Source organism: Salvia splendens, chromosome 5 (assembly GCF_004379255.2).
Source record: "Salvia splendens isolate huo1 chromosome 5, SspV2, whole genome shotgun sequence".
In the NCBI taxonomy this organism is placed as follows: domain Eukaryota; kingdom Viridiplantae; phylum Streptophyta; class Magnoliopsida; order Lamiales; family Lamiaceae; genus Salvia; species Salvia splendens.
The window spans coordinates 34062714-34081360 of NC_056036.1; the positions used below are offsets into that span (position 1 = coordinate 34062714).

Below are 18647 nucleotides of genomic sequence, written 5' to 3' on the forward strand. Positions count from 1 at the left end.
ATCTCTGGATCATCATCTCCTTGGGCATCCATTCTCCTTGGGTTACCCTCCAACTGTAGTACTTGTTCTGGTATTCCTCCCTCTATGGTGTCTTGCTCTTCGTCACTACTCGTACCTAGGTCAGACAGGGTTGTCGACAGGCAAGAACGAGTGGTCACAAGTATAGTTCCTCGCTGGAGTATCTTCGGTCTCCAATGGTCAGGAGCCGAACTGCTTCTCATAAACTGAAAGAAAAAGAAAAAAGAAAAGTTATACACAATATATACCCCAAAGTATGACACACAAGAACAGTAAATAACGCCATTTATCCCCGGCAACGGTGCCATTTGAAAGAGCCAAGGTGTTGCAGGCGTCGCGTCAAGCAAAGGATGTATCCTACTGATCAGGATAGGAGATCCTAGCTAATCCTGAACCTGGCTATTAATAATTCCTCAACCCACTTCTACTGACTAGTATAGTGGATGTAAGGGTCGAATCCCACAGAGAAAAATGCGCTTTGGTAATTGTGGTGATATTCTGGAAAGGTTGGTTAGCTACCACGCTTGGGGTTGAGGTTCTATCTAGACTGGAAATTAAGGTGATACTCTACTGACTAGGAGGGGTAAATGGTGATTGATAAGCGGTTGTGTACGTGAGAGTGGGTGAACATTATGTCTCTGAAAATATGTGGAAGGTACAGGATTACTATAAAAGGCGAAACGGCATATCAGAGAATAAGTGGTAGTTAGGTGACTAGGCTGACAGATCTGAAAAGTACCAGCTGAAAAGTAAAGGACAAAGCAAAAAGTAGTTAAAAAGCAAAAGTGGTCCCAAACTTGGATGGAGATGTTATCTTCTTCGACATGAATTGGATCAGATCAACAATATATCTTCAACTATGCTCGAGGGGTATAATACCGATCTATCCGCCATTTGCAAAGTAATGCTAGTGGACCTCATTTTATCAATATTCAGCTTATTGAAGAAGGACAATGGCATAAGATTAATGTTATCCCCTAGATCGCCCAAGGCATTCTCCACAAAGAAATTTCCAATGGTGCACTCAATAGTGAAACTCCCCGGATCTTGCATTTTGGCCGGCAACTTCCTTTGAATAATTGCACTACAACTCTCCGTCAAGTTTACCGTCTCATAGTGCCCCCATTTCCTCTTTTGTGAGACCACATCCTTTAGGAACTTTGCATAACTTGGCATTTGTTGAAGTGCCTCAACAAGAGGGATGTTAATTTGAACTTTCCTAAAGATATCCAAAAATCTTGAAAATTGTTCATCATTCTTCTTCGTTTGCATCATTTGAGGAAATGGAAGTTTAACTTCCATAGGTTTGGGAGGAACAATTGCCTTGGTTTGATCTTTTGGTGGGCTCTTCTTTGGTGTCTCCACCTCTATCACCTCTTCTTCCTCGGGTAGCACAATAGCTTCTTTTTCGGGCATAGGGGGGCTCTCATAGCTTGTCCCACTTCTCAAATTAATAGCCTTGCAATCCTTTGGGTTAGGAATGGTGTTGCTTGGGAATTGCCCCGGTTGATGAAGTTGACCCACAGCTTGGGCAATTTGACTCATTTGATGCTCCAAAGCCCCCATTCTCGTGGTGACCTCCACTACCGCCGTCTCAACCTTATCAATTCTCTTGGTAGATTGTGCCATGATTCCATCGGTCTTCTCCATTAGAGCTTTTAGAAGCTCATGGGTAGCATCATCACCTGAAGATTTAGAAGAGGTGGGCATATTAGCGACCCCACTTGTTGGCCCACTAGATGTAGGAAAACGAGGAGGTAGAGGTGGTTGGATAGCATTGTTAGGATTTCCATAAGCAAGGTTTGAATGTGCATTGAAGGGTGCGCGATAGCCTTGATAATTACCACCCCCATTGTTAGGGCGATAGTTGGAGTAGTTCCTTTGATTCCCTCCTTGATGTACATAATTGACATCTTCCACGGTATGTAAAGGCTCTCCCATATGTGCCACCCCCAATTAAGGCCATCCACCTTTTGATTCAACAACACCACTTTTTGGTTGAGAAGATTGAATGCATCCGAAATCACAACCGAAGCTACCGGCATTGAACTATCTCGGCCCGAGCTCCAACCCTTGCTAGTATAGGCAAGCCTTTGAAGCATCTTCTTGCACTCATCGACCCCCTTGTCCAAGAATGATCCTCCCGAGCCAAAGTCTAATTGACTTTTGATAAAATCCGAACATCCATTGTAGAATAGGCTCACTTGATGGCCCGGAGATAGTCTATGGTTGGGGCATTTCTTTAACAAGGTATTGAATCTCTCCCAAGCCTCGAACATAGACTCTTGACCATTTATTTTAAAGTGGGAGATCTCCGCTTGAAGGTTGAGAGTGGAGCTTAGAGGGAAAAACCGATCCAAAAACTTTTGGGCTAAGTCATCCCAACTTGTAACCGAGCCCGACTCAAGGTTATCAAACCAATCTCTAGCATATCCCGACAATGAGAATGGGAATAGCCTAAACTTGATTGTATAGTCGGGAACCCATTAAGCTTAGTTGTATTGGCAATCTCCAAGAATTTAGCTAAGTGCATATTAGGATCCTCCGTGTGCCTTCCCGAGAAAACACGTTGTTCCACAAATTGAATCAATCCCGTCTTCAACTCAAAAGTGTTAGCATTCACCCTTGTATCATACGGTGGAATTGGGATATTGACGTTTCCAAATGCATCTCTAACTGGTGCCTCTCGCCTCCTTTCATCCTCTCTTTCCCTTCTCATCTCCGCCATTTCTTGTTGCAGTTGGAGAATGATTTGATCTTGATTCGGAGGAGGTGGAGGTGGGCCTCCGTTGTTTCCATGTGGATTTTCCATTGACTCAACTAGAGGTTGAGCTCTTGCTCTTCTCCTGCGTCCTCCTCTTCTTCTATTGGCAGCTTCTATCTCTAAATTGATCGGCTCAAGGGGTAGACGCCTTGAACGCAGGAGCATAAAAACCTACACAACACAAGAGAGGAAACAAATTCAAATTAGAGCTAAACTAGAAAACTAAACTAAATAAAGCAACTAAAATATCTAAACTAGTATTCTCTATCTTATCACAATATCAAACACAAAAGCAAATTTAGTCCCCGGCAACGGCGCCAAAACTTGACGCATGCTAATTTAGCAATCAAAAGCGTCACCCGCAAGTGTACGAGTTATGTAGCACGTGGCAAGTTGAAATTATTGATCCTCGAAGACTAAGTGCTCGAATGAATACTATGATGCAATTTCAAACACTATTTAGACTAATGAAAGGTTTTGGTTTTTGTTATCTAAAGATGACAATTAACACTATTTAAACTAAATAACCAAATAAAGCAAATACAGAAAGGTTTTCACACAAAATAGGAAAAATAGGGATATGGATCCGCTGATATGGATCAATGGTGTCACCTAGGGATTATGCTCATCTATTAGGACTCATGCATGGTTAGGAAGGTGGGGACAATAGGATAGACCCCCTCTCGGGTGCATCTAACACGTTGATGGGACTTTAATGATGGAGTCTCCTCCCAACACTTCGAATCCGGCTCCCTAATTCTACGGACCCAAGCCCTCTCTCTAGCTATGCATCTTTCGATCACATAAAACGCATGGAGTTGTTGATTATTTAACAATCTAATCAAGCATTTCTCAATGACTAAAATTAGACATGAAGTATCAACTTGGCAATCAAGCAATTGGATAATGAGAGACCAATAAACAACAAAACCACACATGAGATAGATAAACATAATTCAAAGTTCAACCCATAGATTCATACAACTTCACTACATCCCTAATAAAAGTTTAGCTATTCATACCAACAACACAAAATACAAAAGAAACAAAGGAAAACATGATGGAAATGGATACAAGAACTCCCTAAGATTGAATTGATGTTGGGAAGTGTCCTCTTCTTCTTCTATTCTCTCTTGATTTTGCAGTTTTGGGAAGTTTTCGGAAAATCCCGCTCAAAATGTGTGAAATAGCCTTTATACTCGGAGTGAAAATTCAGGATCAACGGTTACGCGTATAAAACACCCGTCCGGGTCTTCTCTCTGGACCCCGTCTCTCTGCTTCAAAACACCCGGTCGGGTCTTCTTTCTAGAGTCAGCCTCGCTCGCTCCGTTTTGCCCATTTTAACCTGTTTTCACTTCAAAACTCCAACAAACTCATTACTTCATCTATTTGACGACTAAATGGGTGAAAGCCTATAATAAACACCTCAATTCACCAAAAACATGGGTCAATCACCTCTAAAACCATCCTAAACTATGAGTGTGTCACTTCCCAAGTACGATTTGGGACAATTATAAAGCAACATTGAATCTGCAAAATGAAACGGAGAGAGAGAGGGTGAGAAAAAGAAAGAGGAAGGAGAAAGAGTGCATCGAGGCGGCTGTGCAGACCCCCAATCATCGCCAGAGCGGCGGCGACAGCAGCAGCGGCTGTGGCGTGATAATGAGAGAGAAAGGTGAGAAGAAGGAGAAAGAGAGAAGCGCGGCGACGCGGCACAGCCGGGACAACACAGTGGTGCGTTGGGTGAGACGGCGAGAGGGATGCCGGAGATGGGGAGTAGGAGGCGGCGGTGCAGCTTTGCAGGAGGGGTGACGACGACAACAAAAAATTAAATCTTGCTTCTATGGATATTTCTTACTCTTGCTTTCAATTATCCAACTAAAACAAATCAAACTTTCAGAAATTGAGAATGATGAGCTGACTGGGTCTTATGAATAAGGCGGATGGTGAAGCAGGGTGAAAGGAAAGCCGGCGAGGCAGTATGGTGGAGCGACAAGACAGCTTGCTTGAGCAACGCGGCAGGGCGGAAGTAGTCGCGATGGGCGTGGTGGCGAATCCCGCCGATTGAGAGAGAGGGGGGAGCGCCGATTGGGGACAGAGAGAGAGAAAGTGAGGCGGCACTTTGTATCATGTAGGGTTTGTATGGATAATTAGTTTATGTAGGAGTATATTATTTGGGCCTTAGTCTATTGGATTCTATAATTTGAAAGAGTTTTAATTGAGAATGAGTTTTAAATTAGGTGTTATGACTAATATTATGTCATAAAGTTTGGTTTTATTTGACTACTACTGTTTATTAAATTTTATATAATAATTTTCCTTCTATTTAGGTTAAAATTGGAGATGTGCTAAGAGTTTAACATGCCTTTTTATTTGGATTAAAATTAAAATTTTATTCATTGTTGCAATTCTCAAAATTAAAATTTTATTCATTATTGCAATGCTTCTTCTTAGAAGTAATTCGCAAGCTAAACGACAATGCAAATATTTAATCTTTTTAAGTTTCATCTTATATTTACTTAATTAAAATATTTACTAAAGTATATTTTAATATTTTAATTAGCATTCAATTTAAAATATTTTAATTAGTCTCCAATTAATTAAATAATAATAATACCAAGTTTATAGAATAACTTATGAAATTAGATGAAATTATAAATATCTAAAATGAATGTAAACTTACAAAGTTTGTATGAATTCGTATAATATAAAGAGTAGTGTAAATTGTCACATTATTCAATACAAATAAGATGCATAAAATTTTATCGTTATTTCAAGTGAAACGTGTTGTTGGGTTAATATATAACACATATAAATACGTAGGAACCATTAAAAAAATATATTTATTTGGTGAATACGAATTCTTTTGGTTTAAATGTAGTGTTTATGAATGGAGATGATATTAATTGTTAAAGTGAAATCCTATACATAACTCTTGGTGCCTTCTCTTTGTGAAGTTGGAGCACGTTAGTATCATTTTTTCGGTGTTACGGTTTTGAGAAAAATATAAATGCACAAATTGATAAATGAACTGTGTACATAACTTTTTACACCTCTTTGTTAAGTTTTTAAAGAACAATGTACGGGATTAAAATTTTTATGGAGATTCATAATTATTTATGTTAATTGTGATTTATTATAAAATTTCCAATTATATTGTGAACTATATCTCTGGTTGATATGTTAGTTTCTTAAAAAGCTACAAATCTAAAGTGTTTATATTAAAATGATACTACTAAATAAATTCTGGTATCAAAATTAATAAGCTTCATCATTTTTTAACTATGGTATTTATGTCTATTCTACCCTTACAAAAATAATGAAAATATTTTTATTTTACAATTTAATGCATAATTGGTAAAGTAGAAAATATATATAGAAAGAATTTTTTTTAAGTATTGTTAATGGATAATAAGTCTCACATGATTAGAGAGAAATAAGTTTTTAAAAATAGAAAGTTCATTATCAAACAAAAAACAATATTGCATAACATTAATTGTTTTTGTGTATAATAATATACAATTTTATATATAATATATTAGTTTAATAAATTAGGTTGAAATTACTTATAAATATATATTTATATTCAAGATATAAATATATTTATATTTAAATTACTAGAAGTACACATATTTATAATTTAGTTGATTTTGATTTATTATACTACTAGGTAAGATAATTTTGTTTATGACTTTGAGTTCTATTTCTTTTTTATAGTTTTAAAAATATTATTATGTACTATTGAATTTAATTTTGATGAAAATAAATTTATTAATTGTGATTTTTTTTATTCGTATCATGTCTACTAAATTCTAAAAAAATATATTTTTAGTTATAAACAATATGTTGCAATTTCAAAACTTATGAACTACTAGTTTGTTATTGTTTTTTCTTATGTTTTTATTTTCATTTATGAATACTTATGTTTTGTTAATCAAAACTGGTGAACTATTTATTCGTTCAAATAGTTTGTTTTTTTTTCTTTTGTAAATAGTAGGATTACAGTCTTCTTTATTTGTGTGTCTTATTCTATTTTATCCACATATCTCCTCTTTTGTTATTTCTTTTATTTTATACTACTATACGCATATCAAATATTAAAATAGTATATAATCATCTGCTAAAATATGAAATGTTTCATTGAGAATAGGTTGAGAGAAGTACAAATATCTTTTTGTAGTTGTTTATAATATTTTTAATTGTTTATAATATTACAAATACTTATTTTAATTAGTTCTTACCTGTAAATATATTTTAATACTTATTTACTCTATATTCTTTATTTTAGGTTAATATATCTTCATTATTAAAAAACCTTTTGTCTCGGGCATAAAACAAATGTTAACACTAGTATTTATAAAAACGCCATCACATACGTAGCCAAGTAAGAATTTTTAAATTAGAAACAAAATAACATAAAACTAAAAATATGAATATTGGAAAATAGCATTAATTTTTATTTTATTTTATTATAAAAAAACATCTAAATATGTGAATTTAAATTCAAGCAGATAGAATCAAATAAATTTGATCCAATTAGCGTTCGCGGACGGATATTATCGGTGATCCGACCCAACCGATAAACCTTTCGCAACGTTTCACCACATCCTTAAACAATCCCAATTCCACCTCCTCCGCGCCCTAACATCCGACGCAAGTTTTTGATTCAATTCCTAAAACCAAAATGATTCCCTGATTCAGCAACTTCAACATATTTTTCTTTTTTACTGGCTTTATCTTACCCGACGGAATCATGCCGGACGTGCATTCCCTCGTGAATGAGTTCGTAATTAAGCTCAAAAAACGGTATTTGTAAAAATAAATAAATTTGGAACGATTTTACGCCGCTTTTATGTTTAATTTGTTGTTCAATTTGATAATTGCAGCCAAATTGAGGGGTCCAAGACGACGGCAAAGCTCACTGCGGAATTACTCCGTTCGTTCATATCTCAATTGAGGCTGCCGCACAGTAACCAAGCTGGGGCTCTCATTGACGCCGTGAAGGAAGTTGGCGAGAAGCTCATCACTGCTAAACCTGTTGGTATGTTAACTCTCTTTGTTCGATTCATATAGTCTTATTGATTTTACTAGTTGGGCTTCCTGCTTTTGCGCCCCCAAGCCCAATTTTATTGTAATTTTGTATTTTCTTTGGACTTCTTAATTTTGTTATTCCTATCTTCAGTTAATTGTGCCTGTCTCCTTGTAATACAGCTTTGTTCTATCAATTGTAAACTTGAACGAAAAGGAATAAGTTCGGATGATTTGAGGAATAAAAGGAGCCGTATAGAGATTCTCTAAGTGTTTGTTAACTTCTGAATGACCATGATAATGACCAATTTCAGATATCAAATAACAATGGTTGTAAGTATGTTGATTAATTGCTAGCAATAGCTAGGCTCATTTAGTAGGATTTCTTGGCTCTTCAATTTTGTTAGATTTTAGTACTATGGGCAAAATGTAGGTTTCTGATTGATAAATTCAGTTAACCGGAAGTGTTTTCCTCCGTCAGATTAGGGCTGTGATGTATTAATATTGTATGTTTCCAGTGGTGTAAATAAAATCCCATTTGGATGATAAGATCAACTGGGATATGGAGGTACAAGGTGATCTCTTGTTGATTCGGTTGTTCTTGGTTTCTTTGAGTTAGCTGCCTAATGCATATTCATGGTGGTTGAATATTCTTTTGTTATCTTCCTAACCTACCGTTTGTCAACAATAATACCAGAATTGGGCCCCTATAGAACTTCATAATTACTCTTGTCCGATAAACGTTTGTTATGTTGGTTTAAATCTTTGAAGATCAGTATGCTGCATTGATTGATCTATAAGGTATTAAGATAGTAACATACTATCAATTAGAGAAAAATCCGGTTGTAGGAGCTTCTCTTTCGTTGACACAAATGTTTGCTGGTGCTTGCAACTTGCATGGAGAATGAAGAGGCAGAGAGCACTGTTTGGCTATTCAAGCACTTCTTGTGTAATGCATAACAAACATCAAGCAGTTCTTATTGTTTCCCTAGATAATAAACTCTGTTTGGCTATTTTGAGCTCCAAGTAGCTTATTCCCTGTGTATAACATTAAAAGCTATATTTGGTAATTCAAACATCAAGCAATTCTTATCTCTGTTGAATACTTCCTGTTTTTCTAGCTTGATGGTGATGAGCAATTTTGGTTGCAGAATTGGCTGTTGGAAATGTTGTCCGCCGTGTTCTACATATAATACGCGAAGAAGATCTTTCTATTACTAATGCTGCTGTTGGTGGGCTGAATTTAGCATCTGAAAGCGATGATGATGACGGCAACGACGAATATGATCATCCAGTTCTTTCAGCCTCTGCTGTAGCTGCCGCTGCAAGAAATGCTTTAAGGCCACCTTCATTACAGACACTACTTGATGATATACCTCATGCAGCAGCCACTCCTCATACCTCTTCTTCTGGGGATGATTCTGAAGGCAAAAGCAAATGTATATTCTTCCACTCTGATCGCACAAGAATCTAAAATTAATTTGCAAGAAACACGCTTCTCTCTAATACTATACTACTATATATGTTTTATCCTGTATATTTATATCTAGTATACTACTATATAGGTAAAATTTGCAGTTTCAGTTATGCCGTAAGTTTCAGATCAATGAATAATCTGAATATATGTACTCTTTAAAGGGTATTGTCTTCTAAGTTCTTATTGTTTCTTCCTTCCAGCTGCTGATTCATTGAGGCGGAAACTGAAACACGATGTCATTGAGGCAGTTAACGAACTAATTCAAGAAATTTCCACTTGCCACGAACAGATTGCTGAACAAGCAGTGGAACATATACATCATAAGTATGCATTCATATCCCTATACAAGCACTACCCGCATATATTTGCACGTCACTGTATTCCATTATATTAGTTGGGGACTTGGGAGTAGTTATTTGCAATACCTTTAATGCTTCAGCTTGTTTGTGATAAAATATTAGATCTGGTATGAACTTGAAATTTCCAAGGAAGTATTTTCTGTGTGCTATCATGAGCAAGAATTGGACTCAGCTTATCTTATTCATTCACTGGTTTTGAAAAAAATGCTTTGGCATCATTACTAATACCGGGTAAAGATCAAGTACTTGATTCTTAACATAGAGACATTGCTTTTGTAATCAACTAATCATGGTTATGAATCTGAAGTCCTGAAATAAATCCTGGACTAGAGAAGTCATTAGATCAGTGTTTTCTTTAGTCTTGCTTATGGCAGTTCAAGTGCCATCTCTTTATGCAAACAAGTGCAGTCTCAAATGATACTATGTATAATTTGCTGTATGAAGTTATGAATCAAAAGGGAAAAGTGAAAATATTGAAAGCTACGAATCAAAGTAAGCTAATATTGACAATGATAGCTAATTTTTTAATAGAGAAACCAATGTCCCCAAAAACTCTTGTAATATCGTACTTCCTCCGTCCACAAAAAATTCCATCTTTCCATTTCGGTTCGTTCACACAAATATATCCAAAAATGGAATTTTTTTTCTCAAATACTTTACCCACTCTCTCTCTACCAATTTCTCATTAGAACCCGTCAGTGTTGTCAAAAACGCGCCCGGGGCGCGCTCGGGGCGCGGGTCGCCATGATCGAGCCCGGCTTCGCCCCAACATGGGTGAGCCGAGCGAGATACGTGGGGCGCCATCGGGGCGCGCTCTGGGCGGTCGGGGCGCGGTCGGGGCGACTGGAGCGAGAGACGGATCGGGGGCTTACCTGTTGCCGTCCGCCCTGGTTCGCCGGTTGGCTGTAATTTTTTTGCTTTTACAGAGAAAAAAGAAGAGGGATGGGATGGGAGGGGAGGGGAGGGGAGGGGAGAGAGAGAGAGAGAGAGATAGATAGTGACTACATTGGGAAATGAAATTACTTTATACTCCATCAATTATTGTTTATTTCTATTGTTACCCCATCAATTATTGTTTATTTCTATTGTTATTATTTGTATAAGTAACATATTTTTATTAATTCCTTATATTTATAATTTAATTTTAGGTTTATATAAAGCTAATTTAGTAATCTTTAGAACATTGCAATCTCTATTTATGGAGCTTTTCATTTTACCTAATTTTATTTTATGAATTAAATGAAGAGAAATAAAATAATAATTATATGTTTATTTGATAATTTGTTTTATGAATTAAATGAAGAGATTTAAAATAACAATTATGTTTATTTAAATGAAGAGAAATAAAATAATAATTTATTATTTTTTCCAATCTTTCATCTTTTTCCAAAATGACTCTATTATAAAATCCATTAATTAAATATTATAATAAGTAAATTGATTATAATTCCTCCAATAATTCTTTTCTACCCAATGTCAAAATTGAACTTTAAAAATATTTTTTACCTGTTATGTAAATATACTATTTATATTATAGTGAATTATCTTTAATCATTATTATTACTAATATATAAATAATAAATAATTTTGCGCCCCGATTCGTGGGTCCCTCGCCCCGGCGCCCCATCGCCCCGCGACCCGGGGTCCAGCCTCATCGCCCCGGACCGACCCGCGACCCTAACAACACTGGAACCCGTGTCGTCCACCCATGAGACTATTTTTTGTGGACAAAGGGAGTAATAATTAGTGGTTATGCTTGAATTGGTTTGCACTTATAAGTTATTACTGAAATAGTAATTGCTGATCTTTATGTAAAGCAACTAATGTTGTAAGTTGTAACCTCTTATCTATTTTGTGCTACATGGTTATTCATTGCAAACCCGATACTAAATTTGGGTCTATGTGTGCTGAATGTCTAGTCTTTTAACCTTATAATGATGTTTGTGTGTGGAGCTACTAGGACCCTGTTTTCTCCAACATCATTTTTGTTGTTGCATTTGATAACTCGAACTACTATTTTGCTCAAGTATCTCTTTTCCCCTTCCATGTTCCAGTGAGGTGATCTTGACACTTGGCAGCTCACAGACAGTAAAAGAGTTTCTACTTGCTGCAAAGGAAAAAAATAGGTCATTCCGTGTATTTGTCGCTGAAGGTGCTCCAAGGTTGGATGCTTGGATAATTGAGTGCACTTGCAATAGTTTTCACCTTAGGCAATTAAATGAAGATTGTCTCTGGAAGTATAATGTTTTATGTTCATTGATGTTTGTTATCTAATCAGATATCAGGGGCATGCTTTTGCAAAAGAACTGGCTTCCAGGGGCCTTCAAACTACGGTTATTACCGATTCTGCAGTTTTTGCCATGATTTCCCATGTCAATATGGTACATATGATGGTTACATTTAACTTTTTTGTGTTGTTATTATTTTGCATTTGATTGGAAAAATCTCCCTTTTAAAGGTTATAGTGGGAGCACATGCCGTCATGGCTAATGGTGGTGTTATAGCTCCTGTGGGGTTGAATATGGTTGCCTTAGCAGCTAAAAGGCATGCCGTTCCTTTCGTTGTCCTCTCTGGAGTTCATAAGGTATTCTGTTGTAGGGCCCTTTCTTATGAGTGGTATTTGACCATAAGGCAAGGTTTACTGTCAGATTACATGATTATTGGAAAACGAGAGGAAATAACCGACTGTGCAAGGCTCTTTTATAATGATTATAAGAATTTGTTACCAGTCTCTTTTGCTGTAGCCAGCAAAAGATAATTTTCTGGTAGATGGATAGGATCTTGGGTGAGACCTAAATTGTGATAAATCAAGTGAGCACTGGGAGGAAATTTCCACACTCCATAAGGCAAGGTTTGATGTCAGACTACATAATTAGTGGAAAACAATAGCAAATAACAAACTGTGCAAGGCTCTTGCATAATGATCTTAGCAGACCTAAATTGTGATAAATCAAGTGAGCACTGGGAGGAAATTTGCACACTCCATGTACTTCCTTAAAGCTTAAATCCTCATAGGGACTGTTTAGTAGATACCTGTTTGCTTCCTCCTTTTGTTTTTGTTTAGATCCATGGTTCCTTAATCAATATCGACTAATTGAATGTCAATAATATAATCAAAATCTGGTTGATGATTGACATTTCTGCTTTATAACAACTTAATGTTGTTGACATGTAATGATGCTTAACTATTATTTCCTTCCTTGCTAATTGTTTTGCCTAATCATACAGTTGTGCCCTCTATACCCTCACAACCCGGAGGTCCTACTGAATGAACTGAAGTCTCCATCTGAGTTGTTGGACTTTGGAGAATTCTCAGATTGTTTGGATTTTGGGAGTGGCAGTGGGTCACCTCTTATTCATGTCGTGAATCCTGCTTTTGATTACGTGCCGCCGGACCTTGTTAGCCTGTTTATTACAGACACGTAAGATCATCTTGGAATTTGGATAAAGCTCAATATAACACGGTTGCAGATCTGGAATATTTGACTTGTCAATTTGAAAAATATATAAATGAATGCCAAAGCTTCAATTCAAACTGGTTTTACTATAGGATTCATGTATTGGAGTGACAAAAGTTTTATGTTTATGAGCTATATGCTCTCGTCAAATTGTTGCACAGTGCTTGGCATTCTCACTAACGACTTCTTTTATATACAGTGGTGGTCACAATCCTTCCTACATATACCGGCTCATTGCTGATTTTTACTCTCCTGACGACTTAGTAGTGCAACGGAAATCAGCTTCTTGAAGATCACCTTTTACTAACAATGCTCTGAAACATGTTGGTAAGTCTTAGATCCTAAAATGGTGATAAAAAGAGAGAGAGAGAGAGAATGTTATTTTCATAAAATTTGTTCTGCACATTCTTCATCATTTTCACCAATCGTATTCTATTTGTCAGTGGAATCGAAAACTTAGCAGGGATGGGAAAAGGGTTGGTGTAGTAGATTCGTTTATGGAAACAACTGAGTTTATAGGGAGAGGAGTAAATAGTGGTTAGAATTAATACGTCGAAAATTAATGATCATGCTTTGCAATGATGAAGTGCATCGCCAAAGGTTGAGTGGCACGTCTAAGTTTTGCATGTTTAGGCTCATTCCTTGATGAGCAAAACATGCCTTCTTACTTCTAATTAACTGTGTAACCGAGTGAGTTGAAGCTGATTTGTTTTTATATTTACTCATTTGTATGTGCATTCATCACTACCTCCAATTTGCAATTTATATTGGTGACACCCTTGATGTTATGATGTTTTTGAAAAATTGTATATTGCGGATATTATTAGAATTCAAACTTAGCATATGCAGATATTGCGGTTGAGAAGTGTCGGGTTTTTATATAAATTGGTTAGTTTAGAGATTTCTTAGAGGCATGTCGTTGATTAGATTGCATTGTTTTAAGATTTGTCGTATTTCTAGTTGCATTCGAATCGAAAATTCGTAAGTGTAATTATAAAAACCTCATTCACCATAAAATCTAAAATTGCACTAAGATATTCAAACAACTCTAAATTTATTTTTCTAGTATTCACGAAGGAGGCAATGGGTGTATGTTGGGCTGTAGGAGCCGAAGTCGACAAGCGAAGAAGTTAGGGATATATCAGACTTAGGTTATCTTAGGCCATCCGCAATGCTGTCTCTTATCCGTCTCTTAAATTACTATTCTTGGGCCCAACCGTACTTTTTTACTCCATCTCTTAACTAAGGGACGGAACCTGCAACCCTCCATCTCTTATCCGTCCCCTAACCGTCTCTTAAATTATTATTCATTCAATTTCATTTTTTATTTTTATTTCCAACCAATTCAATTAATAAAAACACACTTCATTAAATAAAATAAAATTACAACATAAAATAAAAATACAACTTAAAATTTAAAAAAATAAAAAACACATAATTAAAATCCTAAAAAAATAAAATTTACATAATTTAAAATTCAATTTTATAGAAAATAAAAAAAATTACTCCGTCAACGAATCGGAACCACCACCTAGGACATTGTACATGCCCTCAGTCGCCGAACGCGTTGATGTCGAACCGCAGGAGCCGCCACCGCTAGAGTTTCCGTCGCTGGACATTTTGTGATGAGAGGTTAGATGAAAATTGGAGAGGAAATGGAGATGATTTGGAAAGAATAGATGTGTATTTGTGTGTGAAATGAGGATGAATTAGGAGTATTTATAGGGTAAAAAAAATTTAAAAAAAAAGGAAAAACAGTAATATTACCGTTTTTCGTTTTTTTAATTTTTTTAATTCGAATTTTAAAAAAATGATTTATTGCATCAGCGTGACGATGCCCACTTGCGGGCAGGCGAGTGGGCGTCACGCATGGCGCCGGCGCGTGGCAAGACGTCTCGCCATCCGTCTCGGCGAGACGGAACGCTCGGCGGGCTGGGGACGAGACGGGGCGCTGCAACTCGTCATGCCGCCGTCTCGTCCCGGCATCACGGATTATGGGCCACCCGTGTGACGCGTTGCGGGTTGCCTTAGAGCAAAGGAGAAGAGTTGGGGACCGCACATCGGTGTGTGATGGGAGTTGAGCGGATCCAAGGAAGCAAGATGTCCGAAAATGTCGTTTTGGCTATTTTTTTATCCGAAAATGTCCTTTTGAGCATTTGGACAATTTCATTTTTTCACATTTTAATTGTTTCAATTGATATTATTTCAATGATGTACTAAATCTGATATTATTTCAAAATTATCTTCTTCTTCCCTTGCCATCTTTCACTTTGTTTTTTTTATTTCAATATTAGATTTAATTTTATAAAATTAAATTTAAAATTTAGATTTTTATATACCAATAAATAATTTTTAATTAAAATTATTAATTTATGTATTTATTATAAAGAGTTTTGTGTGAGTTGGTTGCATAGTTTTATCTCTCTATATATAGCTATGAAACGAGAAAGAATGCATAAATTAATAATTTTAATTAAAATAATTTATTGTTATTTAAAAATTTAAATTTTAAATTTAATTTTATAAAAGTTAAATCTAATATTGAAATTAAAAAATAAGTGAAGGATGGCAAAGAGAAGAAGATAATTTTAAAATAATATCAGATTTAGTACATTATTGAAATAATAAGTATCATATTGAAACAGTTAAAACGTGAAAAGACGAAATTGGTCAAATGTTCAAAACGGCATTTTCGGATAAAAAATAGCCGAAATGACCAATTTCGAAATAAATCCTTAGTTCATGGACTACTGACGATATTTTTAAAGTCCAGAGACTATGAGCGAGATAAACCCATAGCCCATAAACCATATTTGTAGTCCACTCTACTCTACTTTTTTTCATTATCAACATATAAACCCATTATCTATTCTACTTTTTTTCATTATCAACATATAAATCAAAACTGAATACAATCATGTGATGAAACAGTAAACGCTTAATTTGCACCGCAAGCATAAAAATCACATTTTAAGTATTTATTGAATTGTACCCTCTCCGTCCCTGAAAATTTGTCACCTATTTCCTTTTTCGTCCGTCCCTAAAAATTTGTCACCTTTTACTTTTACCATTTTTGGTAGTGGACCCTACATTCCACTAACTCATTCATACTCACATTTTATTATAAAACTAATATATATAAGTAGGACACATATACCACCAACAGTTTCAACTCACTTTCTATTACATTTATTAAAATACATGCCGGGTCAAATGGTGATGAATTTTGGGGGACGTAGGGAGAAAAAAATAAAATAAAAACACGCAGCACATTTAAATTTGGAAAACTGAAAGGGTGATCACTGGCTACTCCAACTAACTGTACGGTACCTCCTCTTTTTTTACTGCTTTCAGAGGGGGAGAGGAAGTGAGAGAACAAAAAATCAACCACAATGCAGAAAGTGTGCATCAACAGCTTGGTAGAAAACGGCAGCCTCGATAGCCGCCGCTACTACCTCGCGCGGCGGACCGTCATCGAAATGCTGAGCGACAGAGGCTACCTAGTCCCCGACATGGACGCACAGCTCCGCCGCTCTCTAGCCGAATTCCGCGCCGAGTTCGGCGACCATCCGGAGGCCGACCGCCTTCGCATCACCGCTCACCGTGTCTCCAATCCTTCGCGGAAGGTATATTAATTTTTAAAAATAAATTGTTTGGTGCTGTAACGGTTAATGTATGTTGTTCTGCTTTCTGTATTTTACGAAAAAGAGTTGTGAATGTGTTTTTGTTTGATATTTATCTGCGGGAAATCCTTCATTTTCGAAGCTAGAGTCGTGATTTCGTAATTTTTTTAAAAAAATGTGAGCGATGCTTTATGTTTTGGTTGAAATCGATTGTGATGCGAATGCTTAATCGTGAAAGAGAAGTTGTTTCCAGTTTCCAATGGAAAAGGTTTCTATGGTGTTTCACGTTTATAACTTGATTTTTACGGAGTAAAGGGAGGGAATTGGTGATCTAAACTCTATTGTAATTGTAAACACACTGTATTGCTCTAAAATAGAAGATAGCAGGGTCTGGAGTTGAAGCTTCACAAGATAAGAGGTCTCTAGGCAAGTCTAAAGTGATAAGAAATTGTTAGTTTCTATCACAAATTGTTTAGGATGGTCATAATCTCTTAGCACTCAATGAAAGCACATTTAGGAAATGAGATATTTGCAGAATGAATGCAGGTAATAAGTTCACAGTAGATTTCTTAATCGGGTGATCTTTGCCAGTAATTAATTAGTAAAGCTCTTTGAGTTGCAGATTGCTTTGGTTATTAACTTTTATCCTTGTGGTTTTATTTCCTGCTCTAGATTCTGGTCATATTCTGTGAAGGTTTTCAGACGAGAAAACAAAATGCTGTTGGCATACTGAGTCAGATTGCTAACAAAGAAAGGCTGGACAAGGTGATACTAGTCGTGCAAAGCAAGATGAATTCCCATGCTCAAAAGGTTTTGGATGAGTATTCGGTGAAAGTGGAGACGTTTCTGGTTAGTTAGCTGGAACTACATACTATGGTTTTGAGCATGATTTAAGGCACATATAGGAAGGCTGGTAACATCAGATGTCATGTGATTCATTTCCTTGCCTTTTTTGCAGATTGCTGATTTGTTGGTTAACATCTCAAAGCATTTTTTGGAGCCGAAATATGAGATTCTGTCTCCTGGGGAGAAGGATACGCTTCTCAAGAAACATGCGATTGAAGACAAGAAGGTACATCTTGGATTTTGATAATTCTATGGTTATTTCATACATATAAAACAAAACAAGACAACAAAGTTCAAATTGTTTTCTTGCGCTTGATTATCATTGAAATATGAGTGACGAGGCATGCTTTGAAAGTATAGTGACACTCTGCTGGCTGAAGCGAGTTTCGGATTATCTCCATATGCTTCAAGTTTGCACACAAAGAAATGGCTACAATATTTATTTGCATAGCGAGTTTATACAATGAGTTGACAAGAATAAATGTTTTCACGAATGTGATACTGAATATGTAGTTGAAATTGGCAGCTTCCTATGATGCTTGAAAGCGATGCAATTGCAAGGTACTATGGATTCGAGAAAGGGCAGGTGGTGAAGGTGTGCTATGCTGGTGGCATTCCTCATTCTCTAGTGTCTTATCGTTGCGTCGTCTAATCTCAACCTAGAAGAAAATATCGCATTCTGCAGTTGTTTAAGACATTCTAGCTGCAAACTAATAGTATAAGTCTATACGTAGGTGTTTCTGTGGCTCTTTTGATATGTAATTATCGACAACTTTCTGTTTTGGGGTTCCACCACACGTTCACGCTGCTCTCATTTATGTTATTACTAAGCCTGGATAATTATATTTATGGTGTTGAGGGCGTTTGACAGTTAACTAAGCTCATTAGAATAACAGCTTTGGAAAGTAGTAAGTACGTATTTAATATACTAATAAGCTGTTACGTTGATAACCTAATTACTTTTTTGGAACGTTAAAAAATCAAGTTGACCGTGTAACGTTAAAAAACTAAAACTACCTTCTCATAAAAATCAAGGTGAAATATAAGGTGACCTCAATTACTTTTTTGGAATTG

At 36.3% G+C, this 18647-nt stretch overlaps 3 protein-coding genes across 3 annotated transcripts; 2 read left to right on the top strand and 1 right to left on the bottom strand.

Moving 5' to 3' along the window:
* Positions 1–852: 852 nt before the first annotated feature.
* LOC121804169 lies at positions 853–1959 on the bottom strand. Its single transcript, XM_042203703.1, has one exon. It carries the CDS (start codon positions 1957–1959, stop codon positions 853–855), a length of 1107 nt encoding a protein of 368 aa, XP_042059637.1.
* Positions 1960–7325: 5366 nt separating this feature from the next.
* LOC121805793 (translation initiation factor eIF-2B subunit beta-like) lies at positions 7326–13969 on the top strand. Its single transcript, XM_042205795.1, has 9 exons — positions 7326–7588; positions 7669–7823; positions 8962–9249; positions 9488–9611; positions 11701–11808; positions 11925–12027; positions 12105–12230; positions 12875–13068; positions 13304–13969. Exons 1-9 carry the CDS (start codon positions 7536–7538, stop codon positions 13392–13394), a joined length of 1242 nt encoding a protein of 413 aa, XP_042061729.1. The 5' UTR covers positions 7326–7535; the 3' UTR covers positions 13395–13969.
* On the top strand, positions 13304–18422 carry LOC121805794 (DNA-directed RNA polymerase V subunit 5C-like). Its single transcript, XM_042205796.1, has 5 exons — positions 13304–13431; positions 16459–16730; positions 17400–17576; positions 17686–17799; positions 18100–18422. Exons 2-5 carry the CDS (start codon positions 16497–16499, stop codon positions 18223–18225), a joined length of 651 nt encoding a protein of 216 aa, XP_042061730.1. The 5' UTR covers positions 13304–13431; positions 16459–16496; the 3' UTR covers positions 18226–18422.
* Positions 18423–18647: the final 225 nt, after the last annotated feature.